At 40.8% G+C, this 15,544-nt stretch overlaps 1 protein-coding gene across 1 annotated transcript in view; it reads right to left on the bottom strand.

The window, feature by feature from the left end:
* LOC127657805 (triple functional domain protein-like) overlaps window positions 1–11,752 on the bottom strand; it is a 188,531-nt gene extending 176,779 nt beyond the window's left edge. Inside the window, exon 1 of the mRNA XM_052146720.1 lies at window positions 11,650–11,752. Coding sequence (XP_052002680.1) covers window positions 11,650–11,716 — 67 coding nt within the window. The 5' untranslated portion in view covers window positions 11,717–11,752. The remainder of the gene's footprint in view (window positions 1–11,649) is intronic.
* Window positions 11,753–15,544: the final 3,792 nt, after the last annotated feature.

The raw sequence follows: 15,544 nt of genomic DNA, 5'->3' as shown, positions 1-15,544 counted from the left end.
CCATTCAGTTAATAAGAATAAATATGTTTGTAGAACAGAGCGGCCTTCTGTACAGTGGGGGAATTGTTTTTTTATTGTATTCATTTCAGTCTCTGTGTGAATAGACACTTTCAGTTGTGAATAGACACTTTCATTGGCAGTTAGTCTAGAATTTGGTGTGAATAGGTGTTTAAACAGTGAAGAGGAATGCAAATTTTATAAACTGTAACACCAAACCTAAAGCAGTACATTAAAATGTAATGTTAGAGGGAAAAACACAACCTCTGAGTCAGAGGCATCACTGATTTTGTGAACACAATTACTGTACTTCCAGGTATCAATACAGCACCAGAACCCAGGTCTCTCATGCTGCTGACACAACCGACTTCCAGTTGCGTCACAGCGGAAGGTGAACACTCCGATGCAAAAATGTCTAATCGGAGATGCTTCTTGTCAGTGACTCGGCATAACGTGGCCGATCCAAGGATACTGGAACTCTCGGAAACCACATGCTGACTTCCTATGTGATAATGTTGAATCCTTTAGCTTCAAGAAAAGTTTCATGTATTATGTTCTAATACAATCGCTGCACCAAGGTACCGCCAACGTATTTTTTGTAAAGGATGGTTCCATCAACAGCACCCACTATGCAATGCTCTTGTCTCTCCTATAATTTGATTGTTTATCTTTGTCTTATAAATTCTTTCTCAGTCAAATCAATGCTAGATCTGCAGTGACAACATAAGAGATAGAGTATGGATAGGGCTGGCGATAAAACAATATCAATATTTATCGTGAAAAAAACCTCCATGATATCGATAATAAGCGTTTAAGTAATTTTCGATATTTAGCCTGTGTTCTACATCTAGACATGTGTGTTGCTAAAAATGCTAGCAGTTTGGCTTTCTTAACGTATGTTTCCACTGGTGCGTAGTGAGCGAGTGCTTTCAATTCCTTCCTATGGAAACCGAGCATCCACCGCAAGGTGGATTGTAAAATTGACAGCAGCGGGGCAAGCGGTTCCCTAGCGTTGGGAAACCGAGCGTCCACCGCGAGGTGGATTGTAAAATTGACAGCAGCGCGGGGCAAGCGGTTCCCTAGCGTTGGGAGTGGCTTTGTGCGGATTTCTTCCGCGTCAGTGGAAACGCAGCCTCAGACCGTATGAAGTTGCTTTAGCCCCTGCTACGCAGGTCACCGCGTTCCGGATCCGGACCGCAGATTGATTCCATCTTGACGGCAAGACATTATGACGACAGTTACGCCCTCTCATCGTCTCTAGTGAGCAGCGTGACAAAACAACAGTGCCGGATCCATCATTTCTGATCTTTCTGCGCTGTATTCTTGAATATTTTTCTATAGCACTGAAACACACTTCACTGATGTCCTGTCCCGGTCCGCACATGCATCCATGTGAGTAAACATGAGGTGCGTGTTTCCAGAGCACCTTTAGACCATAAAATTTGTTGCCATATCGCCCAGCCCTAAGCATGGAGGTATCATAGTCAGATAATATTTGCTCATCAAGGCTTCATTATATTACATAATGCAAGGCTTTCCACTTCACAAGCTATAATGTCTGTATTATTAACAACATGGGCTACTGTTGCATGCTTGCATATCAGCTTGTATAAATAAGACTCTTGGCATTGTCATAAAACCACTATGCTTTGGGTTTAATGATGTAGGACAGCATTCTGAAACTTAGAGAAAACTTCAATTTATGGCAATCTGTGTGTTTGTTGTTTTTAACCTTAGCACTTCCCACAATACAACATAGTGTCCTTCAGAGACTAAAATGTAACCTCATTGTTCATATGATGTGATGGTCAAATGTGTAATTGTCTCAAATAACATGTTTCTTTCACTGTAATTATGTTTTATAGTTTATCAAAGTGAGGCAATGTTAGGAAATATCCCAAGCCACAATCCTCCCTTTACTTTTAGCTAACCTCTAATTACACATAAAAAGTAGAGAATGAGTTTAGCAAAGACAAATCACTTCAAAGAAGTCAAACATCACCAATGCATTACAGGAAATTAGCAATTAGTCTGCATTTGGTAAAGTAGCACAATGCTTGGTGTGCCAATAATTTTATCTCTAGTCAAAAAGTCACTGCAATATCTGAGGTAGTGAACAAACATTTTATGGCTTAGCCAACGTAAATTCAGTATCTCTCTTCCCTTTCCACATCGAGGCCATGAGGACAATTCATATCGCATTTGAATCTGTAATTTGAAAAACATGCCATTCCTGTTCAGTTTTGTGATTACAAATTTGGAAGGTTGGTTAAAGACCTTGAAATGTTTTGCATAAATTCCACACAGAGAATCAAGGATTTGGAAGTCACGATTTCTCACTCTACATTGCAACAGACTTCAAAGGACAGTTGGGTGTCCCAATTACAAGCCAGAGCAGCAAACGGCTGAAAAGGGTAACTGTGCAGACTGCAACATTTTCAGTGGTTTGCTGATAATATAGTGTAAAAGAGGGCTCAGGTTTAGTGTGATCCAGCTTCAGTTGTTTTGCCACATTGTGAAGTATGCTGAGTGTGTCATGACAACCTCAATAATCCCATGAGTGTGTGTGAATAACTGTGAGTATCAGGAGAGGTACATATCAATCCTTGGTGGATACCGGTTTTAATCAAACCACTATCCACCAATGTTTAGTTCAAGACGAGGCTTTGAGCACAGGGCAGGGTGAAGGTGAGGTGTGTGCATGGGGATATCAGTGTGTGGTGTGTAATTTGCAGGCTGGGGAGGCAGAGCCAGGGCCATCTATTGGCCCATTTCTAATGGCTGGGCATACACAGAGATGTTCACAGGTGATGTACGGCATGCCACGAATGTCAGTTGACTGTTGGTGAATCCACGGCACCATTGTGACCTCTGATATTAAACAAGGTCTCCTTTGAGAGAATTTGCATGGACCTCGTCGGGCCATTAAAATGGACAGCATGCGGACATCACTTTGTTAGTTCTGGTGGATTACGCAACGCGCCATCCGGAAGCAGTGCCTTTGCGCAACATCTCAGCACAAGTTTTGCGTGAGGCACTCTTCAGAATTATCTCCCGAGAGGGGATTCTGAAAGAAATCCTCACTGATCAAGGCACTACTTTCAGGTCAAGGACACTACACTAACTGTATGAATTATTGGGTATTACATCGATTCACACCAGTGTGTATCACCCAAAAACAGATGGGTTGGTGGAATGATTTAATACAACCCTGAAAAATATGATTTGTAAGTTTGTGCATGAGGAATTGGGAAGTGGCTCCAACCCCTATTATTTGCAGTTCGAGAAGTTCCGCAAGCCTCCACAGGGTTTTCCCCATTCAAGCTACTGTATGGGCGTCGACCGCGTGGCGTGTTCGATGTCATGTGGGAAGCTTGGGAGGAGGGACCTTCAAACAGTAAAAATTTTATTTAATAAGTTCTTGATTTTACTGCAAAACTCCACACTTTGGGTCAACTAACACAGGAGAATTTGCTCTAAGCTCAAGAACACCAAAGCCAGCTGTATAATAGTGTCACTCAGCTATGGGAAGTTGCACCGGGATACAAAGGGCTTGTATTAATCCAAATCTCCAGCTCCAAATTACTCGCCAAGTGGCAAGGGCCCTCGAGATCTCGATTATAAGGTAAAACTAACAGACAGAGGTGACACATATCAAATATACCATTTCAACCTCCTGAAATTATGGAGGGAGGCGGTCCCTGTGACGTTGGCGATGGTGGTTCCAGAGAGGGCAGAGCTCGGGCCAGGGTGAACTTGTGCAGACCACCTCTCACCATCTCAACTCAAAGGTGAAGAAAGAATTTGCAGACGTGCTCTCACCTTTACCTGGTCGGACAACCCCCACTACCCCCGGATAGTGGTATGCACTTTTCCCTACTGGCTACTCGAGCACAAGAAAAAAGTGGTACAAGAATAATTGGATGCAATGCTTGAGATGGGAGTAACAGAAGAATTCCAAAATAACTTGTCCAGCCCGGTAGTGCTGGTTCCTAAGAGCGACGGGTCGGTCTGGTTCTGTGTGAATTATCGAAGGTAAATGCGGTGTATAAATTTTATGCATATCCAATGCCTTGTATTGATGAACTACTAAATCGGTTAGGGACAGCTAATTTTTATTCGACACTGGATTTGACACAGGGCTATTGCCAAATCCCAATAACCCCAATATCCCATGAGAAAACGGCCTTCCCCACACCGTTCGGCTTACACCAAATCGTTATGCTTCCGTTCGGTTTGTTCGGGGCTCACGACAAAACTGAAGAAGGGCGCAATTGGCAGGTGGTGGTACAGTATCTAGGCTTCCACTTGGGTCAAGGGCAGGTGCAGCCTGAACGTTATAAAACCACTGCGATTGAAGCCTCCCCACAACCGAAGACCAAAAAGGAGGTACGGCAGTTCCTGGGGCTGGCTGGCTATTATCGTAGGTTTGTACCTAACAATTCGGCTGTCATCAGCTCGCTGACTGATCTTACTAAAAAGGCAGCACCATATCCGTTCCTGTGGACAGAGCAGTGTCAACAGGTGTTTATGCAGGTGAAAGCTGAACTCTGTGGCGGGCCGCTGTTACACACACCTGACTTTTCACTCCCATTTATTTTACAGATGGACGCACTGGACCACAGGTTGGGGATGGTGCTCTTACAGGTGGTGGGGGGGGAGGAACGGCCAGTGCTATGCATTAGTTGGAAGCTCTCTTTGAGAGAGACCAAGTATAGCACCTTGGAGAAGGAATGCTTAGCTATTTAGTGGGCTATCCTCACTCTACGGTACAACCTGTTTGGGTGGGCCTTCACCCTCTGTTCCGATCATGCCCCGCTCCAATGGCTCCACCGCATGAAGGACACTACTGTGCCGATCACCCATTGGTATCTGGCATTACACCTTTTTAAAGTTCGTGGTGGTCCAGAGATGATCCTTATGCGCATGTTTTAAATAGCCTGAAGTCCAGATGCTTGCTTAGGCAGAGTTTACACTACACGATTAAATGCCCAATTTTCACTTGCCAACAGTTTTGTGAAGATCGTTGACAAAAGCCCGAAATCATAGGCAAATCGGAGCTCGCTCCCATGAGCAACAATCGCAATGTATGAATTATCAAAAGACACGATCTGAGAGAAGCGTCGACCTGTCACCGATGTCAGTGAGATCTAGAATTTTAAATATCTGGACCTGTCTGCGATTCCAAATCGCGCAATGTGAAATGTGTTTTGACTGAATACAACTGCAGCGTTGACCTACAGATAATGAGAGCGAAACGGGGCACAGGAAGTTTCAGTGTGAGGAGTCCTGATGTACCTGCAATAGAACATCATTTACCATGGCTGCAGTATCAAGAAACTCTCATTTGACCGAAAAAAATGGAGGAAAAATTTGTGGAACATTGACAGGAGCACCAGCACCAATTTGATGTTTCCTCTGAACTGAAAGAGAAGAGTTGAAGATAAATTGCCAATTCTCTTGGAAAGTCAGGTAAATAAATAGGTAGATTTGTCAGTAGGATGTAATTTTTCATATGTAACCAATAAAATATATGATTAAAAACACACACAACATGATTTTCTGAAATGCATAACATATGATCATGCATTTTTTTTCGTATCTCGTATCACTTCTCGCGTGTACTCTGTTGTGAAACTTAATTTGGAGTACAGGCAAATTCTACGACTTCAGTGACAAGACAGACAGTTGCGTAATATGAACAATCCGACATCTTTCAAAGTCGTGTAGTGTGTAGGAGTCATTACAGTATTTTTCATCTCTGTTTGTGATGGCAAAAGAAAATTAATGCAAAAAAAAAAAAAAACATCATCGGACACTCGAAAAGAAGCTATAGAACAAATGTGTGCAATTTGGAATTATTTTCTATTTGTTGCATACCCGCACTGTTTTCTTTACCATAGGTAAACAAACCGCAAAGAGCAACGCAACAAAACTAAAACGATCCCGACCGTTATAATCAAGGTACAGACATGGTCTAAATAACTGATTTATTGTGTTGTTTGAGCATTTGTGAGTGCAGAACTCTGTGTCAGTGAGCTTGAGCTGAACTGCAGGGCTCGTGAGTGACAGCTTCAGTCATTATAAGTTTGAATATTGTTGCGTTGCTCGATTTTTGTGTACAATTTATTAAAAAAGCATAATAATTGTATTTATGTATTAAAAAGCTATAAAGTTTTGAAATCATCTTGTTTTGGATAATTTGGACATAGAAAAAGTTTTGAACATCATATTATACAGACCATCTTCTTTATCGCGTCTTCTCAAATAAATACCTATTTGAGCGACAATTGCTGTTGGTAGACTGAAATTTTAATGAATAACACAAACTCGCAAACCGGATGATCTTACTTTCCAAAGTGCAACCACTATGACAGATTTGAGGGCAAATATGATTTAATGATGATCTTATGTGAACAAGACCACAATACGGGATTTTAAATGCAGTAAGTAACTTCAATCTAAATCGGCTGTTCAGTTTGACTATTGAATATGTCAAATATAATTTAAGCAGTAAAGACACATATTACATGTCTGACGGTAGTTTTAGATTTTTATGCCATGTTTTTCAGGCTTTGGAAGTGTGTTAAATATATCAGGATGTGAAAAACATCAACCTGTTACATGACACAAAAAAAGGCATATTGAAAAAGGGTTTTTTTTATTTCATAACATCATTTGCAAAGCTTCATGGGATTGTAGTTCACTTCCTCATTAATGATAAGTACACAATCTTCTAACCTTGCATTTTTGTCTGATTTGCTTCAAATCAAAGTTTGTAATGTTGTGATTCACCTCAGAGCTGGTTAGTTTGGTTCATGCAACTCTTAGAATTTTTAAATAAAGAATTTTATGAAATCCCTATTGGAAAAGAACAGGAAATATACTTCCTAACCAAGCCAGCTGAAAAAGTGGACTGGCACTGTATTTGCTTTATTGCCAAGCACATCTAATATTTATGCACACATCACAAAGATGCTGCAGCAATGTGCATTTGATATCAAGGTAATCATGGTGATTACTCAACTCGACTCCAAGCAGCTAAACCCATTGGTTCAATCCCTTCTGGGAATGACCCCGGAAGTGAAATTTTTTTGTAATTGTAAACCTGCTCTTCTGTAATTGAAAATGAAGCACTTAAACCCCAGGTTTCCCCAGTGGGCTTTCCATAAGATTAAACCACAGAATGTTGCTTTAGATTAAATGCATCAGGGCAAAATGTAAACAAAATTATAACAAACAATGAAATTGAACATGACTAATGACAGCAAGTTGTAATAACATAGTCACATAATTACACAATAATAACACAATTAGAGAGGAATAGTCTGGATCACAGATTCTCCTTATGCTGGGAGCGCTGGGCCACACTTATCTGTCACTAATTGCTTGCATTTTGTTTTTCTCTGCAACACAAGGTGGGTCTACCAAACACACTTATCTCCTAAAGTACGTCTGTCACACACTCCACATAAAGATGCCTCTGTCCGCCTCAACAAACCTCTATTCCATACTGATTCTAGTAAACACTGTGCCAAGTTTTTTTCTCAAAATCAAAAGGTAGTTCAGAATGCAAGCCAAGGTCGGTGTGCAAGATCTGCTACAGTCCTCAAAATGGCACAAAAGCTCTTTAGGTGGACGTCAAACCCAAAGCACAATGACTAAGTAGGGCACTGATGAGACATCCAATGCTCCGGATACACAAGATGTGCTTAATGCAAAGACAGCCTGAGAGAAAGCTTGTCAGTGCCAAGTCTTGTGTGTTGAACAGGCCAGGAGCAACTAACTGACCCACTGGAGAGAAAGGCTTTCGCTCTGAATCACTGCCATAGGATGCTGCACTGCTATATAATATGGACCTCCTGACATAACGATTTTGCTCTGATGGGAATTGGGAATCTCACTTATAGGAAGTGTGAATTTGAACCTAATGACACCTTGGTTCTTAACATTTCAGATCATAAAATAAATGAGCAGTTTACTGTGAAAGTAAAAGAACGTAAACCAAAGTCTTCACTAGCTATATGAACCATTGAGTGTCATTGCAACATAATCACACGTGAAGTCGGCACGTTGTTTCCAAGAGTTCTTGTACCCTAGGATTGGCCACATTATGCCGTCTCACCAATAAGCGGCATCTCGCATCAGACATCTTTGCATCGGCTCCAGTGTGCTTACCTTCCCCTGTGGCGCGACCGAAATGCGTCAGCAGCATGGGAGACCCAGGTTTGGATCCTGCATTGTAACCAGGAAGTAATCACATTCACATAATAAGTGAGGAGCGTGAATCAGAGGTTGCATTTTCCCCTCTAACATTGCATTTTAACTCCACTGATGGTTAGGTTTAGGTTTGGGGTTTCAGTTAGGGTGTTCAGTTTATAATTCAAGCATTTCTCTTCACTGTATTACAGCCTGTCCAGCTGAAAATAACTCTCTCCACAACTCGCTTTTGGTGCCACTCAATAATTCACCTGGAAAATGGAACTCACATGCACCCATGCACCTAACAACACTTACCACTTTGGCCACTGGGGGCAGTGTTTAGCATTTAGATAAGCACAGACTGATTTTAGCTAAAGAAAAGTTAACCTACTGTTTCCAATTTCAATATGAGATCAGAGTCCATTTACATGCACATCAATACGCTGATAACTCCCAAAAATCAGATTATTAAAAAAATCTGACAAAGCATGAAAACTGCATTTACATGATATTTATAATAATTAGGGAAGCACCAGTCCGATACCTGGATCGGTAATGGCTCAGATACTGAAGCTTTTAGATGGATCGGGTATCGGTCCGAGGAGCCCAATCCAAAACCGAAACTGTGTTTGTGTCATGTTTGTTACTGTCAAGCTCCAAAAATGACATAAAAGAACCATAAAAACACCATTAAAGCAGTGCATATGACACACGCATTTTATTCAAAGCCACTTGAAGACGTGCGATAGCTCTGTGAATCGTCATAGGCTGTGTTGAATAAGTACTATATGGTATGCAAGTGCAGCTCCCGCGCGTTAGTGAATGCTGCTGCTCTGTTGACACAAACTCACGCACATGCTGGTGATGCACTCGCTGCTATTTTTAGCCTTCACAGTGGTGCACAATAATTGAGCGCTACTCAAGAACAGCATCTCATATGTAGATGCTCAATATTTCGGTTCACATATAATATGCATTTAGAACGGCACCAGAGGTGCATTTGACCAGAATTTGGATAAGAAGATAATGAAACTACTGTGAACTTGCCTACAAACAGACACATACAGGACTTCCTGGAGAGTTCAGAATGTCAAAATAAAAGTGTGAGGGTTTAAAAAGTGCACGATTTAAATATATTACTGTTGTATTTCAAATGAATAGTCAACAATAATTGTATTAACAAATTATTGTCATCATTATAATTAGTTTACTATATATAACAATATTTAAGTTGAATGGGTTCCAATAAATAACTGTGAAAGAATAGTGGACTGATATCGTACAACTAAATTGAACAAAAAAAAGAGATCCAAAAGAGAAGTCCAGATGCAAGTTGAAACATTAAAACATTAATTTAAAAAAAGGCAAAAATGTAAACACTGGTTTCTTTTCTACTGAAGGATGGAAAACTGGAATTACTGTTAATTTTGCTGTACATTATCCAGTATACAAGTGAATAATAAAGTGTAATAAGCTATACATTTATATTGAAATAATGTGTATTTAAGAGGTTTGTGTTTCTTTACATATTCAAGAGGACTCCCAATTACTTCCAAACAATAATGTAAAGATTATTATTAATTATAAACTGATTATGCAAAAAAACAACACTGGTATCGGCTTGTGATCGGTATCGGCCGATACTGAGATTTCCAAAATCGGAAGAGAAAAAGTGGTATCGCTGCATCCCTAATAATAATCATGTTAATCTCCGCTTTTGATTTCAGACCTTAAAGAGGCATCCGCACAACACGTGTACTTTGGATAAACCAGAAAGAACTCCAGTAAAGGTGTAACAAGTGACCAAAATCTGGGTAATAGGCACAAATCTACCCAGTGTCGATCGGTTATCATTTACATGCACTTTAAAAGAATGATTTCTGTCAGAGTAAAAGAATAATTGGTCTTTTTGAATGTCTTGTTAACGCTTTTAGTCTGATTTCAACAAAGTCAGTTTAACAGACCTAGATAATGCGATGTTTTACTTTCTATGTAGCTGAGGGATGCTGTAGAGATACTACAAAGGAACATACTAGAAAGAAAGTGCATTTCTGACACTGTTGCACAATAGAAACAATGCTAATGTTTACAAATATTTTTGCTTCGGTCGAAATAATACAGTATTATTTATCAAATGTTATTTAGAATTACTTAGAAAATGATTACTTCATTTTATTAGAATAGATGATTTAAGTACAGCTATTTGATTAAATACTTAAAACACATTCCAACGCAAGACAGATAGAACTTCGCTAAACCTCTGTCTTGTGTTAGGACAAAAGTAATATCCTGGAAATATTTTTCCAAATCACAAAGCATGTTCTCTAGAGAGCCCACAGGACTATTATGCATCAATTTGGTGAAGCTTGCATATACAGTAACATTAGTCCTTTTTAGCACATATCATTTCATGCTTGATTGCTGCACATAATATAGTTGACTAGCAAAATAACAGTAACAAGTAACATAAAGCATGTGCATCACCAAAACAGAGATCCTAGACAGAAAGAGCTTGTGAGACTTTCCTGTTACTCAATGTGTCCATGGCCCATTACAGAATCCCTTCCTTGGATGCACCTGGTACTGCAGAAACAGCTGATACAAAAATCACATCAACAGCTGACTGCAACAACCAGCAGACTACTGAGTTATTGCGCAAAGAGAGGCCGACTGAGTTTGAAATGATGTGAAACGTCATGCAATGTAGGGTTACAGTTTTCTACCCTTAAACACAGAGAGCAGATGCACATGGTTTAATTATTAGTGATAGCAGGCAACCATATGACATCACTGAGATGAAAGCACCAGCCATCGATAGTTACGAGCTTCGTGACGTAATATCACAGTAAACTGAGATCAAACGTCACGTTTATAAATTGTGGCGTATGAGAGCAGATTTTAAGAAGGAAAAATAAAACGCTCATCACATGGTTTTGAGAACAGCCTCTCAAACGACGAGTTTGTGCGCAGAATACAGTTTTAGCGCATTGGCTTGAAGAGAACTGTGTTTCATATCGACGGCGCGCGAGATTATAGCAGCACGCTCGCGCATATTGAAGCGTGACGTCATGTATCATACAAATTATGTCATATAAAAGCACACAAGGGCTTGACCTATATGTTTTCTCAACCAACTCTATTTGAGCTAAAAAAATACATATACATATATATATATATATATATGTATATATATGTATATGTATATGTATTTTTTTTTAGCTCAAATAGAGTATTATATATATATATATATATATATATATATATATATATATATATATATATATATATAATAAAATAAAAATCACGCCAGCCAGATTCACAGCCACCTTAAAAATAAACATTTATCCGCTCGCGCTGTTCGGTCGGTCGGTCGCTTCGTTTGCGCGAGCCGCGTTCAGCGGTTCATCATCACGAAAACAACGAGGTGCGTCCCCTCTTCTCTCCACTTACCAGATTTGAAAAACGCCGCTATGTCGGCCGCCTCCTTCGATGTCTCCTCTCCCTCCCCCGAATTCATCCTTGAACGAAAAACTCCCCAAACAAACGGACAGCTGTGGGTTTTCCGAGATGAAGAGCCTGATCAGGATTATTTTCTTTGAAAAGCAAAGATTGGCGTGCGTGGATTCGTGCTTCTCCTCGCTGGGCACGAACCCTCCATCTTGGCTTTCGCTGGAGAGGTGTCGGTACCGATCGGCGGCGCTCCTGAGTTTCAACGGGGAAAGAGGAGGAGGATGGGGAGAGAGAGAGAGAGAGAGAGAGAGAGAGAGAGAGAGAGAGAGAGAGAGAGAGAGAGAGAGAGAGAGAGAGAGAGAGAGAGAGAGAGAGAGAGAGAGAGAGAGAGAGAGAGAGAGAGAGAGAGAGAGAGAGATCGATCTTTTGCAACAAGGGGGTCTCCAGGAATCCCCTGCTATCCCACACACTGCAGCCCCGAAAATATATAGATATATATATCACCAAATACATGAATATTTACTAAACATGCTGATACACAAATAATATGTTTTTTGTTATGACAGTCTGTGGGTCGAAATTGTTACATAATGTGGGACATTTGCATCAAGATGCATTTCAACGGTATACAATCATACAAATACAACAGTAACACACGAAATAAAACAACAACATTGTTGTAGCTGTTCTCAATCCTAAATGAAATGTGGTGAGAAGAACTGAAACAATTGCGTCCTCTAGTGGGGGTGCACGAGAATTACAGCGCTACAATAGCGCCCTCTAGAGAGTAAGATTAAGAATCGCGCTATGTAACAAACTCAGACAATCACTTCGTTATCACTCCATCCACGCAGTTTGATCCAAAGTCGGCATATTCTTTGAAAGATACTTCATTTAAACTCTATATCTCAAGCCTGCGTTTGATTTTAATGCAATCGGAGCTGCCTTTGAATAGCCCGTCCCCTAGATTCCTGAACACAAACTGTTAATGTTATATAAATGTACATTGAAACAGGCTGTTTAAGTTACTTAACTTACTGCTTAAGTTTAATTCAGAGCAAAATGACTTAAATATGGGTTTGATTTGTGGAATCAGTGAAAAGGAAGCAAGGCTTATGTTCTCTGGCACTGACCAGGCTGACTTGGGCACTTTTGTTTTTAGCCCTGAAAACATTACCTCAATTTATATATATTATGATATATATATATGTAGTTTGCATCTCCATGGTAACTGCTAACAACTATTTAAAACTGAGAAATTAAAAGTGTTATCTGGACGGTGTATCCACAGCATGGTCAACACTAATATCCCTCCGTACTCCATGAAGACAGCATCAGGCTATGGAGGATCATAGTTCTGTTTACAGTTTTTTCTCAGTCCCTTTGGTACATTTCTCAGAACACAACTGAAATTCTCAAAACTACTTGTTCAACCTCCACATCATCTAGTCACTTGAGCACATCATAAAAGCAATTTCTCATTCTTTTGAACAAATTGCCAATGCTTTGGTACATTCAAGCTATTGATAATGTACAATTGACTGGTTATTCCTACATTATCAATTGATTATGTCATGTTGATCAAAATATATTATATTTCTTCTCTGTTGAACAAACAAACAAAACAATCTAGGCATTTTTTTATTTGCATAAATCATTAAATGCAAAATTGTTGAACCAGTTGTCATAATCTGTCAAGCATATTTTCTATACATTTCTATTAGTCTTTTTTTTATATAAACGTGTCCTGAATTGGTTAATTGCTCTCATGTGATTCTTGACATTCACTATTGATGGGGAATGTGTGAAGCAGTTCTCTAAAATAGCTCAGTGGTGCATCGCATGAACCTTCGATTGGAAAGCAAATATAGACAAAGTACAACACAGTGTTACAATTTCTGACAATGGATGAACGGATGAACAACAAGGAAACTGACAGTGTCAACAGCCGGGAAGAAGAGTAAGGATGCATGGTGGAAGGGTAGGGAGGCAAAACAGAGGAAAAGGTAGAAGAGGCCAAGAACATTTCCGATGAAATAAGGGCCACTATTGTGGATTATGTTCTCAATCATTGCCTTACAATGGCCGAGGCTGGTCGAAGGGTGCAGCGGAATGTTGCGAGACAGAACAGGTATGTAATTCAACAATGTGGACTGTACTATAATGCTTTATATTACAGTAGTCCACTTGCATTTTACAGTACACTGTAAATATACTTTTTACAGATACATACTGTAACACACACACACACACACGTATACATATATACAGTGCATGTATATAGTGTATATGCATTTTTGCACAGTGACAAATTTTTTTAAATCTTCCTCAATCTTGTGTTTTGCATTACTGTATTTTTCCCACATAGGACTGCAAGACTACCTCACAGGGGAGGCAGAAGGCCCCTTCTCACACCTCAACAGGAGAAGGATATTTGCATCATGGTCAGAGCAAATAATGTCATTAGATTAAGGTAGATACAGAGTGCCATTATAGAAGACAACAATGTCTTTGAAAACATCCAATCTGTTTGCATCTCAACTATCGACAGGGTGCTGAAAAGACACCACATGAGCATGAAACAGCTGTACCATGTACCATTTGAAAGGAATGGTGATAGAGTAAAGGAGCTACGATACCAGTATATATGTCATGAATGTAGGTGAAGGCAGACGAGGAGCGGGGATCTAGATGCAGCGGTTTTTATTGAAACAAAACAAATGGTAACAGACACTACAGGAACAAAGGAAATACCTGCGATGGGGAAAAATAAAGCAAAACAACAAAAGCAACACAGAAGACATTAAATTTGTTTAACGGGTAGGAGAAACAATGACGGAGAGCACGGAAAAAAGCATCCACAAACATTAAAGACCGACAGGGGAATGGAGAAACAAACGGGGTTAAATACAGCGACACAGGAAGATAACAAACAATATTCAGGTGCAGACAATAGACCCTTTTACAGCCCACGTGATCAAATAGTTGCGCGCGCATTTTGGCAATGGAAGTGGTGTTGTTTCCCACTGGCTCTAACGTGTTAGCAACTCCAAAAGTGTATCAAAACGGTTCTCTTACGAGAGGTTCTCTCGTATTGCGTAAGCTAGCTTACGCTACGGGAAAGATTCATCTTTTCTGAGATATTGAAGCCAAAAAATTATCCTTAATTTTGTATCATTTGTCAACGCAGTGCAGCAACTGCAGACCTTGAGCGGGCTAGCTAGCAAGCTCATTGGTTGCTCTGCGGCAACTGCTGCAGCCTATAGACGAACTTGGGCAAACTCGCGTCCAATGAGAGGCGTCCGCGCGCTTACTGCATCAAAGCCCGCCAAAATGGGCGTGGCTAGAGTGCATATAAGCGTAGTTCGTAGGCTGGAACCCCGATTTTCATCTCTTCAGCGAAGCTCTTCGCATCTCTGAACTGGAAGCCGCGTCGCCGTTCGAGGGGCATCTAGCAAGCTTGGACAGCGCTCGAAGAAGCCGGCCGTCTCCGCCACCTTCAGCCATCCTGCGAGCTACGCCATCCGGCGACGTATCCTTTTTTAGAGCAAGCTAGTTCTTAACAAACTTCACAAAAGCGTAACGAGCGTCTTTTTTAAGATGCCTCGCACCACTTGCGCTTCATGCCGCGCCCCTCTCAGCACCGGAGACCGCCACATCATCTGCGCTCTCTGCCTGGGACTGGGGCATGCAGAGCTCGCCCTCGCTGAAGGCGAACTCTGCGAGGAGCTTCCGATGTCGACCCTGCGGGCTCGACTCGAAGCGCTCAGAACCGAAGCCGCCGCGCCGCCTTCCGTTCCGCCACGCAGGAAAAAGCGCCGCTCCCAAAGGCTGCCAGAACCGGTGATAGAAGCGACTGCCTCGCCAGAGCCTCTCCCTCGAGCATCGCTCTCAC

This window comes from Xyrauchen texanus, chromosome 17, assembly GCF_025860055.1.
Source record: "Xyrauchen texanus isolate HMW12.3.18 chromosome 17, RBS_HiC_50CHRs, whole genome shotgun sequence".
In the NCBI taxonomy this organism is placed as follows: domain Eukaryota; kingdom Metazoa; phylum Chordata; class Actinopteri; order Cypriniformes; family Catostomidae; genus Xyrauchen; species Xyrauchen texanus.
The sequence above is the reverse complement of the archived record's forward strand: the minus strand, read 5'-3'. Positions and strand labels throughout refer to the sequence as shown.